Source organism: Ochotona princeps, chromosome 1 (assembly GCF_030435755.1).
Source record: "Ochotona princeps isolate mOchPri1 chromosome 1, mOchPri1.hap1, whole genome shotgun sequence".
NCBI classification, from domain to species: domain Eukaryota; kingdom Metazoa; phylum Chordata; class Mammalia; order Lagomorpha; family Ochotonidae; genus Ochotona; species Ochotona princeps.
The window spans coordinates 22,272,360-22,296,970 of record NC_080832.1 but is presented as its reverse complement, the minus strand read 5'-3'; the positions used below and the strand labels follow the sequence as shown (position 1 = coordinate 22,296,970).

The 24,611-nt window shown below is 42.2% G+C and overlaps 1 protein-coding gene across 1 annotated transcript in view; it reads left to right on the top strand.

Annotated features, from left to right (window-relative positions):
- The first annotated feature begins 3,587 nt into the window (after nt 1-3,587).
- VTA1 (vesicle trafficking 1) overlaps nt 3,588-24,611 on the top strand; it is a 49,347-nt gene continuing 28,323 nt past the window's right edge. The window contains exons 1-2 of the mRNA XM_004587281.3: nt 3,588-3,753; nt 23,280-23,374. Coding sequence (XP_004587338.1) covers nt 3,642-3,753; nt 23,280-23,374 — 207 coding nt within the window. The 5' untranslated portion in view covers nt 3,588-3,641. The remainder of the gene's footprint in view (nt 3,754-23,279; nt 23,375-24,611) is intronic.

Here is a 24,611-nt window from a genome sequence, read left to right as displayed (position 1 = left end):
GTGACTCTCCTGATATTACCAAATACGCAGTGTCCAAAATACATAATTACAGACATGTAACACTATGGTTCATTTGCCACCAAAGTCGTTCTGACCACGAGTTGAACAGAAACTTGTATGATCACAGGTGCACATGGAGTTCAGGACATGGAACAGGGGTTTATCATCAAGATCCCTGTCGATTGAAGTGTCTTGTCCTCTTCTTATAGGCCTTGTGCCCTGGAACATCTCTTCTTATCCCTCCTTGGCCAAGAGTCAAGCCCCATCCTGGGCAGTGATGTCATCCAACAACTGGTCAGTGACAGACAGCAGATCATGGCATCAGCAGAGTGCCTGGGTTGGAGTCTGGGCTTCACTTCCTAGTCCAGCTTCCTGGCGATGTGGACCCTGGGAAGGCACAGTGATGGTTCAAACACTTGGGATCCATCTACTTACACGGGACACCAGGATGGGTTTCCAAGCTCCCGGCTTCAGTTCGCAGCCAGATCTGTTGGGGACAACTGAAGAGTAAACCACTGGTTGTATGAACTTTTTCTCTCCCACTACTCTTCTCTCTCCCTGGTAAAAGGAAAACTTGTTTTATTTGTGTATTTATTATTTATTTGTGTATTTGAAGAGCAGAATAACAGAGTAAGTTGAACAGCAATGAGGAAGCTCTTTCACCAACTGGTTCACTCACCAAAGAGCAGCAGTGGCTGTTGCTGTGCCGGGCCCAATCCAGAAGCCTGGAAATCCCACACAGGTGTAGGTCTCCCATAGAGGTGGGAGGAGACCAAGCACCTGAGTCATCATCCTTTGTCCTTGCAGGCATTGGAGCAGGGAGCCAGACCACCAACAGAGCAGCTGGGACACAGTCAAGTACTCAGATATGAGATCTGAAATGTGGTAACTTGACTCACTGCATCAACACGCTGACCCTGCAAATGAAAATTTTAAATACATTGGTCAAAGCTAGAAGGAGAAAAATTTACATTGTTATTTACAGTAAAACATCATGATACATTATTCATAGCAAAATCTGAAAAAAAAATCGCTATTGTTCCTGCATTGCTTCAGAGCAAAATTTCAATTGTAATGTGCCATCAAGCTGACAGTGACTCTGTACTTCTGTCCATTGTAGCAATCACTTTCTCAAAAAAGGGGTCACGTATGTGTGCCCATGGAGTAAAACCCAATACTCACAATTCATTTCTTATTCCTTCCCTGCCCTAAATGTATGCCCATGGGAAATGAACAGGCTAGCTAAAGTCCTAAAGAAAAATTTCAAGCCTAGTGCAGTAGCCTAGTGACTAAAGTACTCACCTTGCACATGTCAGAATCCCATATGGGTGCCAGTTCTAATCCCGGCAGCCCCACTTCCCATCCAGCTCCCTGCTCATGGTCTGGGAAAGCAGTCTAGGATGGCCCAAAGCCTTGGGACCCTGCACCCATGTGGGAGACCTGGAGGAAGTTCCTGGCTCCAGGGTTTGGATCAGCTCAGCTCCAGCTGTTGCTGCCACTTGGGAAGTGAATCAACTGGCGGAAGATCTTCCTCTCTGTTTCTCTTCCTCTATGCATATCTGACTTTGCAATAAAAATAAAATAAATCTTTTTTTAAAAAAAATAAAAAGATTAAACAATTACAAGAAGACCCAGCCTTCGCCAAGAAGAAGATCATTGCTTCTCAGGCACAGTAAGATGGGGTACAGCAAAAACAAATTATAAGAATATATTGCTCTACAGTGATGTCATGGTCAAGCAATAATGGCTAAGTGCATAAGCTCTGAAACCAAAATCCCAAGATTTGAACATCAATCCTTACTGGTTGTGCCGTTGTATGAGAGGCCTAAATGCTATGTCTCGTTTTTCTCTTGAATGTAATAGTGATCGTGAGAACAGCCTCCTCCCAGGGCTACACTGAAGACTGACTGAAAGAAGGCGAGGCCCCTAGAAACATGAATGGTGCGCAGTAGAAGTTCAGCAAACGCTAACCAGCTATTCATTTGAGCTGTGGCCCAGTAAAGGAGAACAGAATTCCCTTCTCCTGACCTTCACCGCAATAGTAGGTTGTGCAGTCTTTGACCAAAGCAATAACCTGCAGAAAGCTGACTCATCACCTGTGAACTTCCTGGGACACTGGTCTTCAACCTTAGATGTACCATTAACACTTCATGGCGATATTTAGGATCCAAACCAAAACAGTAAAATCGGAATGTGTGGGAGTGTGACCTCCACATGAGTTCCATCTTTTGGAAACCTCCTGAGTTTGAAGCAACCATGGTTGAAAGTCAAGAATGAGACGATAACATGTGAGAAGCTCCCAGGAGAAAAGGAAGACACTTCTGGTTATCCCAGTCTCCTTCATTAATTTCTCTGCTAGTTCAGCAACTTCTCAGTGACATGTTAGACTAATGGAAATACAAGTAACAGAAAAAAAAAGCATATTGAGTGTTGAGACTGCTCCTGATTCCTGGACCCTGGTCCCTAGCTCCTTGCTCCTGGTCCCTGGTCCCTGCCCCCTGGCTCCTGGTCCAGGCACCTGGCTTCTGGCTCCTGGCCCTTGGCTTCTGGCTTTTGTTCCCTGCCCCCGGCCCCTGGCCCCCGGGCACCTGGCTTCTGGTCCCTGGTCCCTGGCTCCTGGCTCCTGGCTTCTGGTCCCTGGTCCCTGGCTCCTGGCTCCTGGCTCCCGGCCCTTGGCTCCTGGCTCCTGGCTTCTAAGTGGTCCAACAGTAGCTTCTACAGGTATTTGGAAAATGAATTAGCAAAAACAAGCTGTCTCTTTCTCCATCTCTCCCTTTCTATCTCCCTCTAAATCTGCCTTTCAAATAAAAAGATAAATCTTAAAAAGGAAAAAAAAAAATTCCCCTCTCCCTGTCACTCCATCTTTCTAGTAAACAAAAAGTAACTCTTACAAAAATAGGTAAGTTCCAAGAACTCTTATCTGTGGATCAACAAGATAATGAGTTTAATACATCTCCAAGTTGTTAATCATTATACATCAATAAGCAATCCACAGGTGATTCATTCACTGAAGTATTAACCAGTTCAGAACATAGGCCCTCTTTCTCAAGTTTTATTTATCTGAATATGTTTAGATTGGAAAAGGTCTACTTCTTTTATCAATATGTCAACATTTAAAGGTAATTGTAAGCGCACTATTTTTTTTTCTCCTCTTCCGAGAAGTGAAATCAATGTGTCTCATGTCAAAAGGCCTCTACTTGATATTGCTGATATTTTACAAACTGGAATTAATCATTCCTGAACAATGCCAAAGGCTATTCACGCCTGTACCCTCTCTCCTAGTCAGAAATATTATTGTTTTAAATTTTTGACTGATTTATTTATTTGCAAGACAGAATGACAAAGCAGGAAGGGAGAGCTTTTCCATCTTTTTCTTACAAACAGAAGGAAAAGGCAAAGAGAACGAGTCCTCATCCTTCCAGCAGAGGGCGCCGGTACTCCGCTCCGCGAAGCTCCCAAGTCTCCGCACCCAGGTGGGTTCCGGGCGCCCCCGGTCAGAGCCCGCGGATGTCCCGATCGGGCCCCCGTAGCCGGCTGCCCTGCGCGACGCCGCGGAAGAGCGCCCGTGCGCGCGACCGGCCGGGCGGAAGCGGAAGTGTCGGCGGCGCGCAAGTAGGAAGTGTTGGTTTCCTGGCGTGGAGATGGCCGCGCTCGCCCCGCTGCCCCCGCTGCCCCCCCAGTTTAAGAGCATCCAGCATCACCTGCGGACGGCGCAGGAGCACGACAAGCGGGACCCTGTGGTGGCCTATTACTGTGAGTCTGGTCGAGTCGCCGCGCTCCGGGCCCCTCACCCCGCCCCCAGGTGTTTGGCGGGTTGTCTGCTCGGCACCCCCGGCTTTGCACTGAGGCTTTGACCTCTGCCCTCCCGGAAGCACTTGGGGTCCCCCAGCCCTGCTCTCTTTGGGGACCCCCAGACCCTGCTGCGCAGACGTCCCTGCCCTCTTGGGGACCCCCAGACCCGCTCACAGACCCTGACGGCACAGCCAGCATCGCGGGGTCCCCGCGCGGGCGGTGGTGTCCACCTCTCCTCTCACACCGGGGCGGAGAACCCGAGCAGGGCAGTGATGGGTGCGCGTCTCTAGCCAGGTGCACCGCAGGCAGGTGGAGGGGCCGAAGACCTGAGCATGCAGGCTGACCGTGTGACGGGAGGCGAACCCGTGCACAACTCCTCGGTGTCGGGGCCGGGAGGGGGTGTCTGTTACCCGCAGCCTCCGCCTGGGGCACCCGTACCCCCGCAGTGGAGACGGTTAAAGAGTAACATGCCTGCTTGGTGCTACACGCAGTCCACGCGTGGATGAAAACTGGCCTGCCCAAGATGTGTCCCTTAAACAGCGATCAAAGGAGTGATTCTCATAGTTTCATATAAACTTTATATCCAGTGCTGTAACTTGACTGCAAATAAAACAGGGCACCAGTGGACCATGAGTCGGCTGCGAAGTCCTTGGTGGTTGTTTTCCTGTCCTCTGCTGAAGAGATGTCATTAAGGTTCTTTGGAAAGCCTGGTACCCGGTGCCCCTGCCGCGCACCCCACGCTCCAACTACACCAGACTGCCCATGCTCCCTGCTCTCCACGCTCGCGGAATGTCACGCGTTTTCCTGCACTTGGAAAAGTGTCTTCCGTATTCAGTCAGTTGGTGCTTCTCTGTTCTCTCTCACAGTATCACTTCTCTTACACTTGTTCTTGCAGTTCCTGGGGCAGGGACCGCTCCTGGTTGGTTGAACACGCGTGGAGTTGGTGTCCCGGGCCTGCGGCTGCAGGAGCTGCAGTGTGTTAAACTTACCGTGATAAGCACATTTAGAGTGTTAGAAGGTTACGAATGAAAGTGGAGGGGTGGAGGGGAGATGCGGGAATACCAGACATGATTAGCACTAAGGAGTGTGGAGAGACATTTACGGTTCAGACTGGCCACGGAGCAGGTCAGTGAGTTGATCTTCAAGCAGGGAATGGCGTGAAAGGCAGGGCTCGCGGTGTGTGGGCTAGGAGGAGCAGGAGGGCCACTGTGTGTGGACGGCCTGAAACCAGGGGCTTAGTCCCTCGACAGGGACAAAGAGGCAGTCTAAGAACTGTGAGCTGGTACGCCTGCTCCTGTCCCAAACGAATCCCTTTTCATGGAGAGTATTATATAGTTGACTGACCGTCCAGGGGACCCCTGACTTCCCGTGTTGGCATTGTGTGTCTCCCATTTCTGCCATTTTCCTGTTAAGCTGTCCCAGTTTCTTTTATTTAAAAGGAAAGGAGTGGGACGTTTCTTCCCGTAACATTTCTCTGAAGTTGCCATCTTGGCTGCCCAACCTTGTAGGATGAGACAGTTGGCGATGGTTTGTCTAGGCTGTGTCAGGCTTGTCAGCCCATTGTCACGTGGTTTTTGATGCCCAATGTTTTATCATGAACATGTTAATTACCAAGTCTAGATAGTCCTTAGTAAAATTTTTGTGAAAAAATGTCTAGAAAACACTATATATTGTGCATGTAGAGTTTAAAGGAATAATCAAATTATCAGCAGTGACAATTCACTCACCGCATTTGAGGTTTTTACACTTTGTAATTTCTGCCTGTCTGGCGTGTGTGTGAAATGATGCCCCAGTTGAGCAGAAGCTTACAATTCTGAATCTTAATAAGGGTGAACATCTTTTCATATGTTAATTAACCATTTGTGCCTCCCCTTTTGAAGTGCCTGTTTATCGCTTTGTCTTTTGTATTGCACTGTCTGGTCTTAGCAGTGTGGACACGATTTCTTCCTTATATATGTTGCGAAGTCTTCCAGTTTGTGGGTTTGATTTTTTTTTTCTCTAAGAAGTCCTTTATTCAAAAGGTCTTAAGTTTAAAATGCAGCCAGCTTACTTGTCTTCCTTATTGCTTTCTTCTGGGTTCCTAAGCCGTGGGGTGTGTGTGTCTCTATATGTATATACATTAATAACTTTAGTTTTAATTTTTTCCTGCTTATAGTTTAATTTTGACTATTTCTACTTAAAGTTCTCTAAGTTTTTTGTGTGTCTGTGGTTTGAGGCTTTAAGAAAATTTTATTTTTGTTTGAAAGGCAGTTACAGAGAGAAGAGACAGAGATCTTGCAGTCACTGGCACTCCCCAAATGGTTGCAAAGGCCGGAGCTGAGCTGATCCAAAGCTAGGAGCCAGGAGCCTGCACCCACTGGGTCTGCCAAGGTCATGAGCAGAGAGCTGGACCAGAACCTGACACCCAGATGGGCAGTGCGGCGGGCGTAGGCTTAGGCTTTTATGTCATGGGGCACGCACACACACAACCCTCTCTTTGTGTACCTGTGGGGACTTGGGGCTCTTAATATCTAGGTGGCTATTGCATTAACCAGCCTTTCCTTGCCATATTGAATTACCTGACACAGCCTAACTTTAGCCGCTAGGCCACGCCGCCGGGCCCAGACACAGCCTAACTTTATAAAAGAAAAGGCTGCGTTTTTCACCGTGGTTTTGGAGGTTCACAGTTGAAGGCAGAGAGGCCCCCCATGTGTGGCCTCCTGTCAAGTCCTTCCTGCTGGCAGAGGCCTGAGGTGATGTGGGTCCCTCTGCCACAGCAATTCAGGCATGAAGGCTTCACCGCAGTGGCCCTGTCTGATCTGATCACCAAAGCCTCACTTCCAAGCACCACAAGGGTGCTTGGGTTAAGTTGATGCATTTTCAGTACCTATACCATAAGACTGATGTTTAACATAAATTGGGAGCCAAATTATGTCCAAATTGTAGTAGATATCTCCATCAATTCTGGAAAATTCTCCATTATACTTTGTTCACATGTTACTTTTATCATCTGTTTTCTCATAGACTTTAACATGTTGAAGTTTTTTTTCACTCCCCACTTAATTCTTCCGAGCTTTTTACCTTGTCTCCCTCCCCATGGCTCACCCTGTGCCATTGTCTGCACCTGCTTCCACCTTTATATATGCTGTTTTACCCTCTTTCTGAGTTTCCACTTTGTTTTTTAATGTCCAAGTATCTTCTGTTTTTGTTTTCAAATTGGCCTAGTTATCTGTGATAGTTTCTTACTAGTAGTGATATTCAGCAGCACATACTTATCTGCTTGTGCTTGCTGCCTTATTGTTCCCCTAGTCACTGTGTGTGGCTCTGCACCTGCTGTGCAGAAGAGCGCTGCTCAGAGGGGTCTTCCTTGTGATTGTGTGCTAACCAAGGGAAACCCATGCAGTTCAAACTGATTGGAGTATCTTTATTCTTTACATTTAAGAGCTTCATTTATTGTATCTGCTTTCCAAAGGAAGAACTCCGAGTACTTGGTTTCTCAGTGTCTGGTCTCCGTTGGCATCACCTGCGGGGCCTTCCCAGCCCTGCGGATGCCTTGATGCAGCCAGCCTGAGGTGCTGGGCCTGAGTATTGCTAGTTTCTGATGTTTCCCTGGTATGCGTTAAGTGTTGTAGCTGTTAGTATAGGAGACGTTTAGAAACTAGCACATTGCCTACTGTAACTGCTCTCATTTACCTGTGTTCTGGAGGATTGAAAGTACAAACATAAATGACCTGTGCAGTGGGATTGAAAGAAAGCAGTGGGTGGGGGAGACTATCAAAATCATCCTGAAACTGAACATAAAACAAGAACAACTAAATTTAAAGGAATTAATTTCCAAAGTCTCAGTTTCCTTATTTTCCTTCCTAATACTGATGATCTTCCTGACATACCTCCTGTGATCAGGATAGCAAAGTAGTTTTTTTTTCCACACCCTGTTCACAATTAGCATTCTCCTTTACTGAGGAGAAGTGTAGTCTCCAATAGGCACGTGTTCATGGCTGCAGCTCTTCCAAAGGGTGGAGGGGGAAGACCCCCCTGGTGACCAGAAGAGAGACGATTCCCATGGCTGGTGTTTGGGAAGCCTCCCTTGTCAGCCAGAGCTTTCTATCACCATTTGGCTAAGATGAAGGAAAATCCGCTGGAGAAGTTAAAGGCTTTGTTCGAGAATGCTGGACATGAGAAGTTACGATATTGTGTTCTGATGAGAGGAAAGAGAGTGGAATTTATGGATATGGGACACAGGGTGTCACCTGAAGTTTGTCTTTTTGCAAGAATAGTTGCTCAAGAAAAGATCTGAGGAGTTGTGAGCCATTCTGCGATCATTTTGAATTTGATCCAGGGATCGTAGACGCCGGTTTGGGGCGAAGGTGGAGTAGGGATATGAAAGGACCAGAGTGAAGAATTCTGTCTTCCAGTCTCTCATGTGTGTGTACGTATCCGTCAGTTGTAGCATCACTGAAGAGCTGTTCTATTCCCGAATGATAAAACTGCCTTACCTCTTCCTTTGCTGTTCATTCTTGTAGATTATCAGGCCTGAACTGAAGACTAATACTGCACTAGGATATGTTGTTATAAAAGCAAGGAGTTTATATTATATTGATAATCCTTGTACTTTGTGAAGATTTGCTGAATATCTATAAGTTTTTATCTGTTGACTGAATAAATGAAATATGCTGTAATGTGTGGCTGTTAAATATGGTAACTATTCAATAGAAAAACATAGTGCAAAGAATTCCAATTCGGTAAAAAATCCCAGTACTATGTGTTTTAAAACCTATTACAATGCTGTGTTCATGATAGGTTTTAAATTAAGTCATGAGTCATATCATATGATATGCACATTGTATCTCCCCTGTTCTAATATTTGTATGATTTCCAGAAATGAAATCTCAGGCCTTAGTGGGAATTCTTCAGTGTTTCATCATGTTTTAAAACTATTATTCCTATATTTCTAAGTCGTTGGGTATATTGCTTTCCTTTTAAATCAGGAATGAATGTTGAAGTAAGATGTCAGACTACCTCTGACTTTCTGTGCAAGTTCCCAGACCTGTATTATTTGCTTCTCTGGACTTTTTGTAGTAATAGCAAAATAGTAAGCATCCTTATATTTGAAGTATCACTCCATCTCTAGAAAGAATCCCATCAGATTGGGTTTTTTTTCTTTTTTTCAGTAGACTTTCTTTTAGATCCTATTTATTTGAAAGAAGAGTTACAGAGAGAGGCAGAGATCTTGCATTGGTTGGTTTATTCCCCAGACACAGCCAGGAGCCAGGAGCATCTTCCAGGTTTCCCAGCTCCGTGCAGGACCTTGGGGACTTGGGCCACCCTTCTGCCATTGATTTCCAGTTGCAGTAGCAGTGAGCTGAATCAGAAGTGAAGCAGTTAGGACTTCCAGCTTGTGTTTGTACGGAGCCCTGGCGTGACAGGAGGCAGCTTGACCTGCACAACTCTGGGCCCGTTTTGTTTTGTTTTGTTTTGTTTTGTTTTGTTTTGTTTTGTTTTGTTTTGTCTTGAGGTTACTGTAAATCTCCATTTAGTTGTCAGAGTAATAGAGTGGAATCCTTTGTGACTGCCCAGCAACTTTCAGTGATAATTTTTTTTTTTTTTGGGCGTTGATACCATCTGCCGATATTGCACTTCCTCGTTCTTTCTGCTTATATGTTTAGTTGTAAGCAGTTTTATCAGGATACTCAAGTTTGTGAGAATGGTTCCTGGTGTTTTCCTTTCATAACTATACTTAGGGTCCCTCTGCCATCTCCTGGCAAAAACTAGCCTGTGTTCCAATTCCAAAATTTTCATCATTTAAAAACCTGCTATGCCAGTAAAGTCATACCTGTCTACACACGCCCGCATAGACACACTTACACCGCCGGATATTCATCCAAGTTAGCTTATTGCTGTTTGAATGCTCAGTTGTATCCCATGTGGTATGTATACAGGGTCATTAAAAGTCATGGAAAAAATAATTTCAAAAAGTTTGGGTACCAAACTACAATTATTTTTAATTCTAATGTTTCACAAACTTTTGAAAGCGTCTTTGCCTGTACTGTGGTTCAGCTGTCATGATGCAGGGGAGCATGATTTTGCTAAGGCTCGTTCATTAGAATGTGGGAGGATGAGGAGGGGCCATCGGGTCTCCCTATGGTGAGGTTTTATGTCATTTAGGTCTGGATTATTTTAACCAGTTCCTGCACCTGATTGATTTTGGAGAGTGTTGTGTTGTGTTGTGTTGTGTTGTGTTGTGTTGTGTTGTGTTTTCAATCCCTACCTGATGAGTGGAACTGAAATTCAGAACGGATTATCTCGCTTCTGTTACTAAGTAATGGACCTCAGGCCTGAATGACAGATGTCAAAGGGGACTGTTCAATTGAAAAATGGTTGGTAGTAGACAGTAATTAGAAAATCAATTGAGTGAGCAGCAGAGTGGATGAGGGAAAGGGACTAGTTGAATTGGTGATGCAGAAAGAGGTGAAAAGCCAGTGAAATAATCTGGGAAAATTCCTTGACGGAAATAAAGGACAGTGACCTGTTATTAACAGCGTGTCTGTAAGTTCCGCCTCCTTCCCCAGCCCCTTTAGCAAAGCCAGAAAATGCACGGAGTCCCTGCTGGAAGTGGGTTCTTTATGGTAAAGATTGTGATTCTTCAGGGCCATAAATAAAGGTGAATCCAAAAGATCATACATAATTTCAAGTTTTATTTCTTGTTCCTCTAGGGGGTGACATTGTAAAAGTAATAGACATTCATTGAAAGTTTATAAATATTTTTAAGGCAATCTTAGTTATTTAAATTGAGAAAGTTAGTTAGATGCAGTTCCGGAAACTGTAAATTCCTCTTAGGATATGATAGGACAGTAATGACACATTGGTAATAAACACACAGGCAGCTGGACCACTGGTTCACCACTGACGTGCTGTTACTCCTGTTTTCTATAAACAAATACGCAAAGGTGAGTTTTACTTTGGGAGAATAGACATCTTAGTGTTCTCTTTTTCTGAGTAGGGTAATTAATGTTATTTGACATTTTATCGAAAAATTAAATTGAAAAGGATTTGTGGGGTTTTTTGGGGTGTGAGTGTGTGTTTGAGTTATTTATTTGGAGGTATAACAGAAAGGCATCCTTCATCCACTGGCTCACTCCCGAAGTGGCCACAAGGGCTGGAGCTGGTCCAGGCCTAAGCCAGAAGTCCAGAACTCTTTAACTCTCCCCCAGCAGTGGCAGGGCCACGTGCCTGACTGTCTTGTGCTGTGTTCCCAGGCATGTGAACAGGGAGCTGGATTGGAAGCAGAGTACCTGGGACTTGATCTGGGGTAGCAAGCTGCCCAGCATACCGTACCGAAGCACAGGCCCTGACAGTTTGTTGAGTCAGTAATATGTCCTTGAATTTCCTTTCTTTGGCATCTATGGAAGTGTAAGAAACTTTTGTTAAGTTTTTGCACGATAGCTGAATGTGGTTACTGAGAGTGGAAGGTGAGACTTCCTTGAGCCAGGACAGTATCGTGTGTAGCAAGTTGCAGTCACCATGCTTATTAGGCTCTTGCTCTCACTCATGTCCATTTTGGGTTCTAATTATTTACTTCCTCCCCAACCCCCCATCCCCATGGCTTTTGTTGTTGATTTTCAGTTTGGGGAGTTTTGATTTAAACCTGTTTGTTGTTTGCCCTTGGAAACACTACCAGCAGCCTTGGGGCCAGTTCTCTGTGGTCTGGATCACCGGGTATGTTAGGGTGTCACTGCTATAACTCCCCTGGGCATTGTGTAACAAATGCAAATTAGGAAGTCCACCTCCTCTGCCTGGTCAGGAGGCATACTACCATTGTTGCTGCTCTTGAGGAATGCTGAGCTAACTTGTTAGAGAAAATTTGGAATATATTGTAAATGCTGTTAATACTTGCCATATTTCCATTCCACTTTGTTTGGTGAGCATCATTTTTTTTAAAGTGATTAAAAGTTAAATTCTGTAAACATTTCTGTTCATTGGCTTCAAGTACTGGCTAATATCCTTGGGCCTCTGTTTCTTATGAAGAAAAAAATGAGCAAACAATAAAAGAGCTGGATTAATAATATTTTTATGAAATAAAGGTCTTCATCAATGAGGATCACAATTAAGGCAATTCCATGAAGACCCCAAATAGTGGGCATTTTAAAGTGGTAGTCTAGTGTATTAGAATTTGCCCGAAAGAGGTGATAACATTGTAAAATGATAATAATAATAATAATACCCTGCCAGAGTATTATGTGGAAACGATGAGGTTACATTTATTTCAGGAATTTTACATTTATTACAGCAGTTTCCCACGTCATAAAAATCAAGTAGTGCAAACAGATGATACAAAATTTGTGGTTATATGTAAGTTTTGTGTGCAAAATAAAGAGATGTCGTGATGAGATGACTCTTGAGCTAGACTGCCTGAGTTGAAGTCCATCCTAACACTTACTGACTGCAAGACTTTGGTCTGTTTCATTTTTGTGAACTTCAATTTCTTTATTAATAGACTAAGGATACTAATATTCATTTCATTAATATTTTGATGGGTTCACTTGTTTTCTACTTTAAAATGACTACAGCAGTGTATGAACCATAATCATTAGTGTTTGTTATTTAGCTTACTGGAATATTAACCCAAAAAAGGGTGGATCTTTTTTTTTATTCATTATGATAATTTGTTTTAGCAGAATAATTAACCCATTTATATTTTTTGCAGTGACTGTTTGTAGTCACCAGAAGCTAGATATAATTAAAATTTCCTGATTTTCATATTAAATTAATTGATCGTGGTACATCTCTACAATGGAATGATTGGATCATTGCATAGCAATAACAATATACTAAAACATACAGCCGCCTGAAGAAACTCGGCAGCATTTTGCTAAGTGGAAGAAGTAAGAGCTAAAATGGTGCTTAATATATGTTTCTATTGCATTATATAGTGTATTATATATGTTACCACATTGTATCACATGTTAGCTGAGATTATGAAGACACAATTAACTGGTTGTTCATATTTAGTTATTAATGGTTTGTTTAAGTTTACTGTCTTGCTATTGGTTTTCTGCATACCTCAATTGTTCTATGTTTTCATTTTCCTTTTTCTGCTCTTTTAATAATTGGAACGTATATAATTTCATTGTACTTCCAATGTGGGCTTATTAAATATTCCTCTGTATATGTGCATGGTTGCTCTAGTGCTTATAACCAAGTACTGCTTAACCTCAGTCTATTTATCGTTTTATAATATGCACCCTCACATATGAATGATTATTTTCTCTTGTCCTTTTGCTATTGTTATGATGCATAATTACACATATGCTTAAACATTGTAATGCATTTTTTTTTATTCAAATTTTTATTTATTTAAAGGAAACAGACAGCTCTTCGTTCTGGTTCACTCCGTAGGTGCCCATAAGAGCTTACACTGAGCCAAGCTGAATTTAGCCTCAGGAGTCCAAATCTCAGTGCCAGTCTGCCCAGAGTTCGCAGGAAGCCAGCTACTTAGCCATTCTGGAATCAGAAGTGGAGCCAGCACTCAGACCTCTGCACCCCGATAGGGAATGTAGACGTCTTAAGCTATGCCAGGTGCCTGCCCAGTAGTCACCTGTTCTGTTGGAAACAAATCTATATATGAGAATAAGGTGGTGGTGGTTGTTGCTGTTGTGTTGTGTTTTGTTTGCCACTGTTAACACTCTTAGCTGCTTTTTATAAATCTGAGCTTTAAATCTGTTAATTTGTGGCTGGGTGTGATAGCCTAGCAGCTAAAGTCCTTGCCTTGCATGTACCGGGATCCCATTTGGGCGCCGGTTCTAATCCCAGCTGCTCCATTTCCCATGCAGTTTCCTGCTTGTGGCCTGGAAAAGCAGTTGAGGTCGGCTCAAAGTCCTGGGACCCTACACTCACAAGGGAGACCCAGAAAACATCCTGGCTTCAGATCAACTCGGCTCTGGCCATGGGGTGACTTAGGGAATGAACCAGTGGGCAGAAGATCTTCCTGTCTGTGTCACCTTCTCTCTGTATCTGACTTTCCAATAAAAATAAATAAATCTTTAAAAAGCAATCTGGCAATTTCCCTTTGTAGAGCTTTGCTATTTCTTACACAGACTTGCTGCCCATCGATATTCTTAGTTTGTGTTGCGTAAAATAAGCGTTATTTTCATCTTTAAATAGAAAAATTTATGCTGGTTTAAAAATTTAATTGGTTTGTTTACTTTTTGTTTCAGCACATTTTTATTCAGTCTCTTTTTTTCGGCACATATGATATTTTTCATACCTTGGAAGACTGGTTTTGAATCTTTTTGTTTTTCTTAATTTTTTTCCTCTTTGTTTTGGGTGATTTCTGTTGCTGTGTCTCAAAGGTCATTATTGTTTGATGTCTTGCTTTTACTCCTGTTTAGTGAATTTTCCCTTTCAGAAGTGTGTGTGTGTGCATGCGTGCACGTGGGCATGCGTGTTATGTGTGAATGTGTATACAAGTTTAAATAAAAAATATTGATAGGTGCACCTAATCATTGATTGTAAAGTGGTAATTATGTATGACTCCTGAGTATTCATAAGAACCATTTGGAAGATATTTACACATTATCACTTCTGGCAATATTCTCTGTAGAGTTGTTAGTAATTGCTTCTAGGCCTTTGGCTAAGATCAAGTATAGAGTTGTTAGTAAGGAACAGCTTTGCCTAGGTGATTCCCAAACCAAATTCCAGTTTGAGGGGGAAGCTTTTCCTGACACTGAAGGTGAACGGTGTAAGACTCAGAACAAACTCCAGTCTCAGCCCGTAAGAAGCTGCATGCACAGATTTCAGTCTCCTTGATTTGCAGTGATGTTTGACACTGAATCCTGGAGAAACTGTGTCACAGAAATAAAAGGCATTGTAAGCATATATTTGATGGAGGCCAACTTTTTTTCTACAGAAACCTTTTTCATTTATTATTTTTAATGTATTTGTATCAGTGGACAAATTTCACATATATCAATGCAGCACAGATGGGCACCAGTTCATGTCCTGTCTGTCCTGCCTCCCATTAGCTCCTCCTAACTTGGGATGAGCAGTGCAAGATGGCCCTGCCACACACGTGGAAAACCTGGGTGAAGCTCCCAGTTCTGGGTTGGCCTTCGGGAGTTGGCCAGCAAATGGGAGATCTGTCTTTCTTTCTGTCTCCCCTTCTCTTTAAATTTTCCAGATAAGTAAATAAGTAAGCCAACAAACTACGGTAGCATACTCAGTTCTGTTTTTATTTTTTGGAGGGGGGGAACCAGTCTGCTTTTAAGCATCAGTATATATCAGTGCATACTATTTGAATATCACATTTATTTAACCAGTCATTACAGCATCAGTCTTTACAGCTGCTTTTCTGCATCTTTCTATCATTTATTTTGTTTTAATTTCTCATTAATAAGTATGAAATTTTAGAATGTTACTATTCAGTTTCCATGAAACCAAATTCTACATACCTTAGGGGTTAGTAATGTTTGTCTCCTAAATACCTCATATTACAATAAAGTCAGGTTGAAAAGTGGTTTTTTTGTTTTTTTTTTTTTTATAATCCATTTTATTGTATTGTTGTTGACAATCTTTACATAGTTAACTATAGTTGAAGGAAAATCAAGAAAGAGAAGAAAAAAAAAAAGGTTCAGGGGGATAGGGAGGTGGGCAATGCTATTATGTCCATATTGTTTCCATCATGTATCTGAGGTAAAAGGGGATATTGAGGGAGAAGCCCCACCCGGTTTCCCGCCCACCCCAAGTCCCGGATGTGGGGCATGCTCTGAGATATGTGCTCAAGTGGAGTTAATAGTTCTCCAGTTATGAGTCACTGCCAGTTTCGCTCGATGAGGTGGTCCACTGATTGATATGGTCCATCAGGTTGAAAAGTGTTTAATCCTTTTGCAAATATGCCTCATTACTCATCGAATAATATTTAATCACAAAAATAAATAAAAAGAAACCAAGTATAGATGATTTTAGCTATACATTTTAGTAAATATTTTTGTGTAAAACATTTTTTATCAGATTGCTGCCACTGTAATAAATTGCTTGTCTAAAACAGAATACTATATTCAAGTGATTTTTTCACCCTTATGCCAAAAAGGCTTACTAATTTTCATAAATGGATTTTAATAAAGGTCTTTTCACTTTGTAGGTTTTAGAGAATGTATGTTGTGATATATTTTCCCTACTAGGTACTTACAAGCCGCATAAGAAATTCAAAAATAAAAAGTTTTTGTCCCGGCCCAGCATGGTGGCTTAGTGGATAAAGTCCTCACCTTGAATGCACCGAGAATCCCGGCAGCCCCGCTTCCTATCCCGCTTTCTGCTTGTGGCCTGGGAAAGCAGTTGAGGACAGCCCTAAGCCCTGGGACCCTGCACCTGTTCAGGAGACTGAAGGAAGTTCCTGGCTCCTGGGTTCGGATCGGCGCAGCTCTGGCTGTTGAGGTCACTTGGGGAGTGAATCAACAGACAGAAGATCTTCCTCTCTGTCTCTCCTCCTCTCTGTATATCTGATTTTCCAATAAAGATAAAATAAGTCTTAAAAAAAAGTTTTTGTTCTCAGTCTTTCTAATTCAGAAATAATGCAGGATTTTTTTGTCTGTTCGTTTGAGATTTATGTGTTTTTATTGGTAAGGTAGATTTACAGAGAGGAGTGACAGAAAGATCTTCCATTCACTGCTTCACTTGCTAGGTTGCCTCAGATCCAGAGCTGACCCAATCTGAAACCTGGCGCCAGGAACTTCTTCCAGGCTTCCCTTGTGAGTACAAGGAGCCCAGGGGCCATCCTATACTGATTTCCCACGCCATAAGCAAGAAGCTGGATGGGAAGTGGAGTAACCAGGACATGAGCCAGTGTTGATATATGATCCTAGTGTGAGGATTTAGCCACTGAGCCATGTGGTCGGGATTCAGTACTTACAGCTGTTATTACCTAGAGATACCTTTGTATTGCAAAGACTAAATACACATAACACCAAAAGAAAAATCCCAAGTTGGCCAGTAAACTGGAAGTGTGTGGTAATGTGCGTAGTTGAATATTAGAAGAAAAGGAGATTGCATTCAGTGATTATTTCCTGGCATAGAGGCTTGAGATGATAATTTAATTTTAGAATGACAAGACAGTAGGTGAAGAGTACATTAAATTATTAGAGGCATGCGATTGATAAGAATTGGTAGCATGACACTGTGTTTGCATTTGAGTTAGGTATGCTTTATACAAAGTGCAAAATAGGGGCCAGCGTGATGGTGCAGACAGGCTAATCCTCTGTCCCAGGAGCTGACATCCTGTGTGGGTGCCAGTTCTAATCCAGGCTGCTCCACTTCTGACCTAGCTGCCTACATATGGACTGGGAAATCAGCAGAAGAGCATCTTGGGCCCCTATAGAAGCAGCTCACGGTTCCCGGTTCCCAGCTTTGGACTGGCCCAACTCTGGGCATTGCAGCCATCTGGGGGGTGACCCGGAAGAGGGGAGACCTGTCTCTCTCTTTCTGTAACTCTGCCTTTCAAGTAAAAATGAATCCTTTTCTTTTTTGAAGATTCTTTTTTTTAAAGTGCAAGATAACACTGGCTGAAAAATGATTTACTCCCTTGTTTCAAAGAGTGTGTGGTGTTAGTAGTACCAAGTGCAAGTATGCCAAGACCATGAAGTTGTGTGGGACCCAAGCTCTACTGTAGTTAACAGAGCTAACAGGCAACACACAATTAAAATTCCAAGGTTTCCTTAAAGTTCAAATATGTAGTAGAGTTCAGTCATCAAATTAATTTTGCTGGCCTGGCAGCATGGCCTAGCGGCTAAAAGTCCTCGCCTTGAACGCGCCAGGATCCCATATGGCAGCTCCACTTCCCATCCAGCTCCCTGCTTGTGGCCTGGGAAAGCAGTCGAGGACGGCCCAAAGCATTGGGACCCTACACCTGCGTGGGAGACCTGGAAGAGGTTCCTGGTTTCTGGTTCCTGGCTTCGGATGGGCACAGCACCAGCCGTTGCGGCTCACTTGGGGAGTGAATCATCTGACAGAAGATCTTCCTCTCTGTCTCTCCTCCTCTCTGTATATCTGACTTTGTAATAAAAATAAATAAATCTTTAAAAAAATTAATTTTGCTGAGATCTTAGCAAAATCAGTTTTTTTAGGAAATAGAAAAAGTAAATGCTTTAAGGAAGAGAAGTCATAAATCATTAAAGAATACCAGGATTCCACTTACGTGATTTTGAAGCAGATGGCAATAACTTGAGAGAGAAGCGAAAGTTGTACTAAATTTGAAATTTTAAGCCATTAGTAAAAACCAGAAAAATAATATAAATGCAGCTGAGTTTCAACTCGCTGAAATAAAAAGTTTCCAAGCTTACAGCTGATTGGAAGGAAAGACAAAGGAGTGGTGGTCACGGTAGTTTTTAGTATATTAAATATTTTGAACCTCTATTTTAAAACAAGGACTGGGCAGGATATTTGTTGCCTATATAACTTATCTAAAGAATTCATGTGACTCAGTTTACAAAAGAAAAAAGAAATGTAACCTAAGAGTGTAGAAAGAGGACAACTCTTACAGAGGCAGTTTGGGAAAGAATTCCGACAGTTGTAGGAAAAAGCTGTCTACAGCAGAAAATTAACAATTCAAAAGAAAAATAGTAAGGGCCAGTGTTGTTGCATAGCAAGTAAAGCTCCCGCCTGTGAGGCCAGCATCCCATCTGAGCACAAGTTCAATCCCAGCTGCTCCCCTTCCCACCCAGTTCGCTGTTCAGGTGCCTGAGAAAGCATTCGAGGATGGCCCAGGTGTTTGTATCCCTGCACCCACGTGGGCCACCCATTGGGCTCCCAGCTTCCGCCTGGTCCAGCCTTGGCCATTGCTGCCACTTGAGGAGTGAACCATTAGATACAACACTTCTCTATCTTTCTGTGCTTCTCCCCCTCTCTGCGTCCACTTTACAAGTAAATAAATATTCAGAAAATAAATGACAGTGGTTTGAAATGGGAAAGGAGTCAGACTATACATTAGGCCATTGTTTGAGCCAAGGTGACTGATTAAAACCTGGCATAGTCGGATGGGGAAAAGAGCAAGACAGCTTCATATTGTAATATATCTGATTACAAGAAGGAGAAGACAGACTTGGTCATCTTTGTGATCAAATAAAGGAATACTGAAGTTTCTTTTTTTATTAATAAAACTCAGATGGAACTCTTAAACTTGGTGTGAGAAAATAAATGCATTCATAAGCTAAAACTTCAGTTTCTATAACATAAGATAGCTCTTCAGTGCCTCAGTATTGAAAAGTAGTTCCATCAATAGAATTATCAGAATTTAAAACACAGAGATCCAATAAATAGGTAACTGCATCTTGAGTGTATTGACATGTTTTTAAAGAGGACTTTAGTAGGTGAACCTCATTAGAGATTGAAATCCTTAAAGGAACCAACAGATACTAAACCCTGTTCCAAGGCTCTTAAATAACACAGTGATCGTTAAGTAGCCTAACAACAGTTAGGCAATATCCAGAACTGGGATCTGTTATCCCATGGAGATTTAATGTATGATAATGAATGGTGAAAGTGACATTTAAATCAGTGAGACAGAATGAGCCATTCTTTGGCTGCATGTATTTATCAGAAATGTTTTTTCAGAGAATATCTTAGTCGCTGGGGGATACATCAGCTAACCAAATAAGCAAAAATCCCTGTAATGGAGTTTTAATTCTAGCTGGGGTGGAGACAGAGAATGAATACACAGTAGAGCATTGCATCCTAGAGAGAAACGCAAGCCAGCAAGGGCACTTTGACAAGACTCGACTGGGGGATAAGATACTAGATTTCTACTTTAGAACTGCAAAAAGAATTGATACGAGTAAGTTAATTTTTTTTAAAGATTTATTTATTTTATTACAAAGTCAGATATACAGAGAGGAGGAGAGACAGAGGAAGATCTTCCATCCGATGATTCAGCCGGTGCTGCGCCGATCCAAAGCCAGGAACCAGGAACCTCTTCCAGGTTTCCCACGCGGGTGCAGGGTCCCAAAGCATTGGGCCATCCTCGACTGCTTTCCCAGGCCACAAGCAGGGAGCTGGATGGGAAGTGGAGCTGCCGGAATTAGAACCGGCGCCCATATGGGATCCCGGGGCGTTCAAGGCTAGGCCACGCCGCCAGGCCCAAATAAGTTAATTTTTAAACGTTGATTTGGGTTAAGGGTTAAGTTAGGTTATCTCCTCTATGTAAATCCTCCTTTCCAATACAAAAATAAATCTTAAAAAGGAAAAAGAAAGAAATAGAGGTGAGCGATGAGCCTGGTTACGAGGCCCACATCTCAAATTGGACTGCCTGGGTTTTCCTCTTGTCTCAGGCTTCTGTTGACATGTTCCTGTCACTGCAGACCCTGCGTGGCAGAAATGATGGCTCAAGTAGTTAGGTTCAGCCCAGCCCAGACTCAGCCACTGTCATTTGGCAAGCAGCCCAGAAGAGGGCAGGTCTTCCTTTCTCTGCCTCGTTTTTTTGTTTGTTTTTTTTTTTTTTCTTAAAAATTTAGCAGATAAAAACAGTTGTGTTAAAACAACAGCTGAAGACATTTCTTACTAACCAGACAATCCTAATTACTCCCCTAGTGGGAGGGTGAAAGCTCAAGTGGTAATTGGTATTATCAATGGTGTGAATAAATACTATCTGCAGTTCATCTCTCATATTCGATAATAAAGCCTGCAGCATTAGAGTTAGTAGTTCACAGTGTGTATATACTACTCTAACTAAGCATCTGGAGTTCTGAAACTTTCATTAAAAATAATGCGGTTGTTTTTTGCTGGTGCACACACACAAGAATTACACTGGGTGGGCTTCAAGAGGTGATTCACTTGGCTGTGGTAGATGTATGCCTTTTTCATTCTGAGAGGTGTTTTAAATAGTTCTCTAGTACAAAGTACTACTATATAGTTACTGCTGTGAAAAAAACAAAAACCGGTTTCCCCTAAACTAGAAGACAGTAGACATTAAGTCAAATTTCTGTGAATCTGAGGGCTGAAGTATTTCACTCTTGGACTTTCTCTGTAGATCTGAAGATTGAAAGTGGTACCTCATTGTTGAATTTGTGTTATCCTGACTACTCAAATGTATTAAGTATTTGCTAAGTAGGGTACATTTTCCATTTAAACTAAGAGCAGCTATCAAAACAGAACAATGAGAGTATTTCCAATCAACTTTTTTTTTAGGACTATTTATTTTTCTTGAAAAGCCAGATGTACAGAGAGGTGAGAGAGAAGTATCTTCCATCCTGGTTCATTCTTTAATTGGTTCTAATGACTGGAGATGAGTTGATCCAAAGCCAGAAGCTTCTTCCAGGTCTCCCACACAGGTGCCAGGGTCTCAAGGCTTTGGGCCATCCTCTTCTGCTATCCTAGGTCACAGGGAAGGAGCTGGATGGGAAGTGGAGCAGCCAGGGTTAGAACCAGTGCCCATATGGGATCCTGGCACATGCAAAGCAAGGATTTAGCCACTAGGCTACCGCACCGTGCCCTAATTTTTTTTTCTTAAAAAGATGGCATATATAAACCATCCATAAGAGGCTGATTGTTTATAATTATGTGAGATGCTCAGTGTCCCTTTTATCACTGTTATGGGTACTGCCCATAAATAATGAAGATCTAGTCCTCATTGTGCCTACGTTAGGGCCATAGGATACAAGAATGAACTCACAACAAAATAACTGACAGGAGACACTTCAGCAGCAGCATGATGAACTTGGGAAAATTCATGAAAGACACTTATTGTGAGACAGGAGGGGAGGGAAGTTGGAGGAAGGGGAAGGAAAACCCCTTTGTGAACTACACTATCAAAAACAATTAAAAAAAGTTATTGTGATGTTGTAAAATCAATGGATTTAATGTAATTCATAGTTGTAATTATGTACATTTATAAAAATACAATGGTACATTTCTTCTCTCCTTCCTCTTTGTTTTTTAATATTTGAGATAACATTTTAAATTTATATAATCAATGGCTCGTTTTTAAAAAATAAGTACTTTAAGAATATCTAAAAAAATAAATTATATTTTGTATGATAAAAAGTGTGTTTAGGGCCCAGCAGCATGGCCTAGCAGATAAAGTCCTCGCCTTGAACGCCCCGGGATCCCATATGGACGCTGGTTCTAATCCCGGCTGCTCCACTTCCCATCCAGCTCCCTGCTTGTGGCCTGGGAAAGCAGTCAAGGATAGCCCAATGCATTGGGACCCTGCACCCGCGTGGGAGACCTGGAAGAGGTTCCTGGTTTCTGGTTCCTGGCTTCGGATGGGCACAGCACCAGCCGTTGCAGCTCACTTGTGGAGTGAATCATCGGATGGAAGATCTTCCTCTCTGTCTCTCCTCCTCTCTGTATATCTGACTTTGTAATAAAATAAATAAATCTTTTTAAAAAAAAAAGTATCTTTAGAGAGGGTGTACATAAACTATTAGAAATAGCATATATCAAAAAAGTGAATTCTTGCTATAAACTCAATTTTTTTCTATTATCACAGCTCACATTGTCTGTTTTATCAATATCATTTATTTGACTAGGCAAATGTTCTTTTACAGGTGATTGGGGTTTTTTGGAGTGCCCTGATTCCCCAGTTAAATTATAGGTCTTGGGGCCCGGCGCTGTGGCCTAGCAGCTAAAGTCCTCGCCTTGAAAGCCCCGGGATCCCATATGGGCGCTTGGTTCTAATCCCGGCTGCTCCACTTCCCATCCAGCTCCCTGCTTGTGGCCTGGGAAAGCAGTAGAGGACGGCCCAATGCTTTGGGACCCTGCACCCATGTGGGAGACCTGGAAGAGGTTCCAGGTTCCTGGCTTCAGATGGGCACAGCACCGGCCATTGTGCTCACTTGAGGAGTGAATCATCGGACGGAAGATCTTCCTCTCTGTCTCTCCTCCTCTGTGTATATCTGGCTGTAATAAAATGAATAAATCTTTTAAAAAAAATTATAGGTCTTTTTGACAGCTTAGGACCTACATAAGCCTCTTATTTCTTCTTTAAAATATACTACTGGGAGAGAAGGCCTTAATAAAATTTTGTTATGTTGGATATTTTTTCATTTTTAGATAAATGTGTCCATTTATTTTATTTATAAGTATAAACACAGTCAAACTTTTAATTTTAGGGGTTGGTGTTTTGGCGTAGCTTTTAAAGCCACCTCCTGCAATGATGGCATCCTCTATGGGCATTGGTTTGAGTTCTGACTGCTCCATGTCTGATTCAGCTCTCTGCTGGTAGCCTGGGACAACAGCAGAAGATAGCACAAGTGCCTGGGAGACTTGGCAGAAGCTCCTGTTCCCTGGCTTTCGTGTGACACAGCACTGGCTGTTGCACCATCTGGGGAGTAAACCAGCAGGAGCACGATCTCACTTTCTCCCTCTCTCAATAACTCTTTTAAAATAATTCCGTGTTAAAACATTTTATTTTAAATTTATGTACATTTTAAATTATTTACTAGGCAAAATATTTTCAAACCTTCAGTCATAGAAAAATAATGTTTTAAATTGTTCAAATCATCGTATTTTTGTTTTCTTTATAGGTCGTTTATATGCCATGCAAACTGGAATGAAGATTGATAGTAAAACTCCTGAGTGTCGTAAATTTTTATTAAAATTAATGGACCAGTTAGAAGCTGTAAGTTAAACACTAATCATTTGTTTTCTGATTATGCTTAAAATGCCATTTTTATTTACATGTATGTGTGGTCATTTTATGTTTTGCTCCTGGCAACAGTGATACTGTTCCTAAGGAAAAACTAGACACACTTTATTTATGCCATACTGCCAAGCAAGTCCTGAATGTGAATTAAAGCAGATTCAGTTACCTTCACATTTGCAAGTATATTATTCCACATTATTTGAGCTGGCTTTTTGCGTCATTTCACAAATTCTTTCAAGCTTTCCCTAATGCAGTCATATGGATGACTGATTTGGAAATTTCTAAATCACTCTTAAGAAAAAATCAAATGATCCACTTTTTTAGTGAAATTAGCTGTTTACTTAGTGAAAGATCATGGAGGAAATGATACCAGTTGCATATCCTTTCTTCCTCTTTTAGTCTAGGCTGAGAGAGTTGTGACTCAGACAGCCTCCCCTCCTAGGAATGTGGCAAGTGACTGAACAGTCATCATCTTGAGACTGATGTAATATCATAGGTCACTGTGGAAGATGCCTAGGGACAGAAAATTGGATTGGGAGTCAGTGCATGAAGAAGTTCTTACCTGGAAATTAGGGCCCAGCTGAAAATAGGATCCAGGAACTCCGTCTGGGTCCTCCACGTACGGCAGGAAGCCAAGTACTTGAGCTGTCATCCACTGTCTCCCATGCTCCATATGAGCAAGATTCAGTGGAGAGGGAAGCCAAGGCTCAAACTCAGGCACTGTGTTGTGGATGCAAATGTCCCTTACAGAGGAACATTTGTTGACATACATAAAATTTAGACACAGTAAAAACCTAATCATCAGTCCAGAACTTTGTTTATTTTCTGGTCATTGTTGGTTGGTTGGTTGGTTGGCTACTAATCAGATCAAGACATATCCCAAGGCAGAACTTCTTTGCGTGACTGTAGTAAGCAGCCATGGACAGTGCTACTGAGTGAGAACACCTGTCCTTTTCTGTAGCTAACCTTTCAAGAGAGTCTGATGGTATCACACAGGGAGTGCAGCGGCCCATAACCTGTCTAGCCTTCTACTTCTAGTGACGTTTCTAAGGATGCATGATCAATATAAATATCCTCTTTTTGCGAGGATGGAGTTGGGGTAGGCGGACACATAGAATGAAACTCTTTATTAATTTCACAATACATTAATAATACCTAAGATAATAGTTTTGGGTAGGACAGAGCTCAGATTGTTCTCCGTTGTGAATGTATG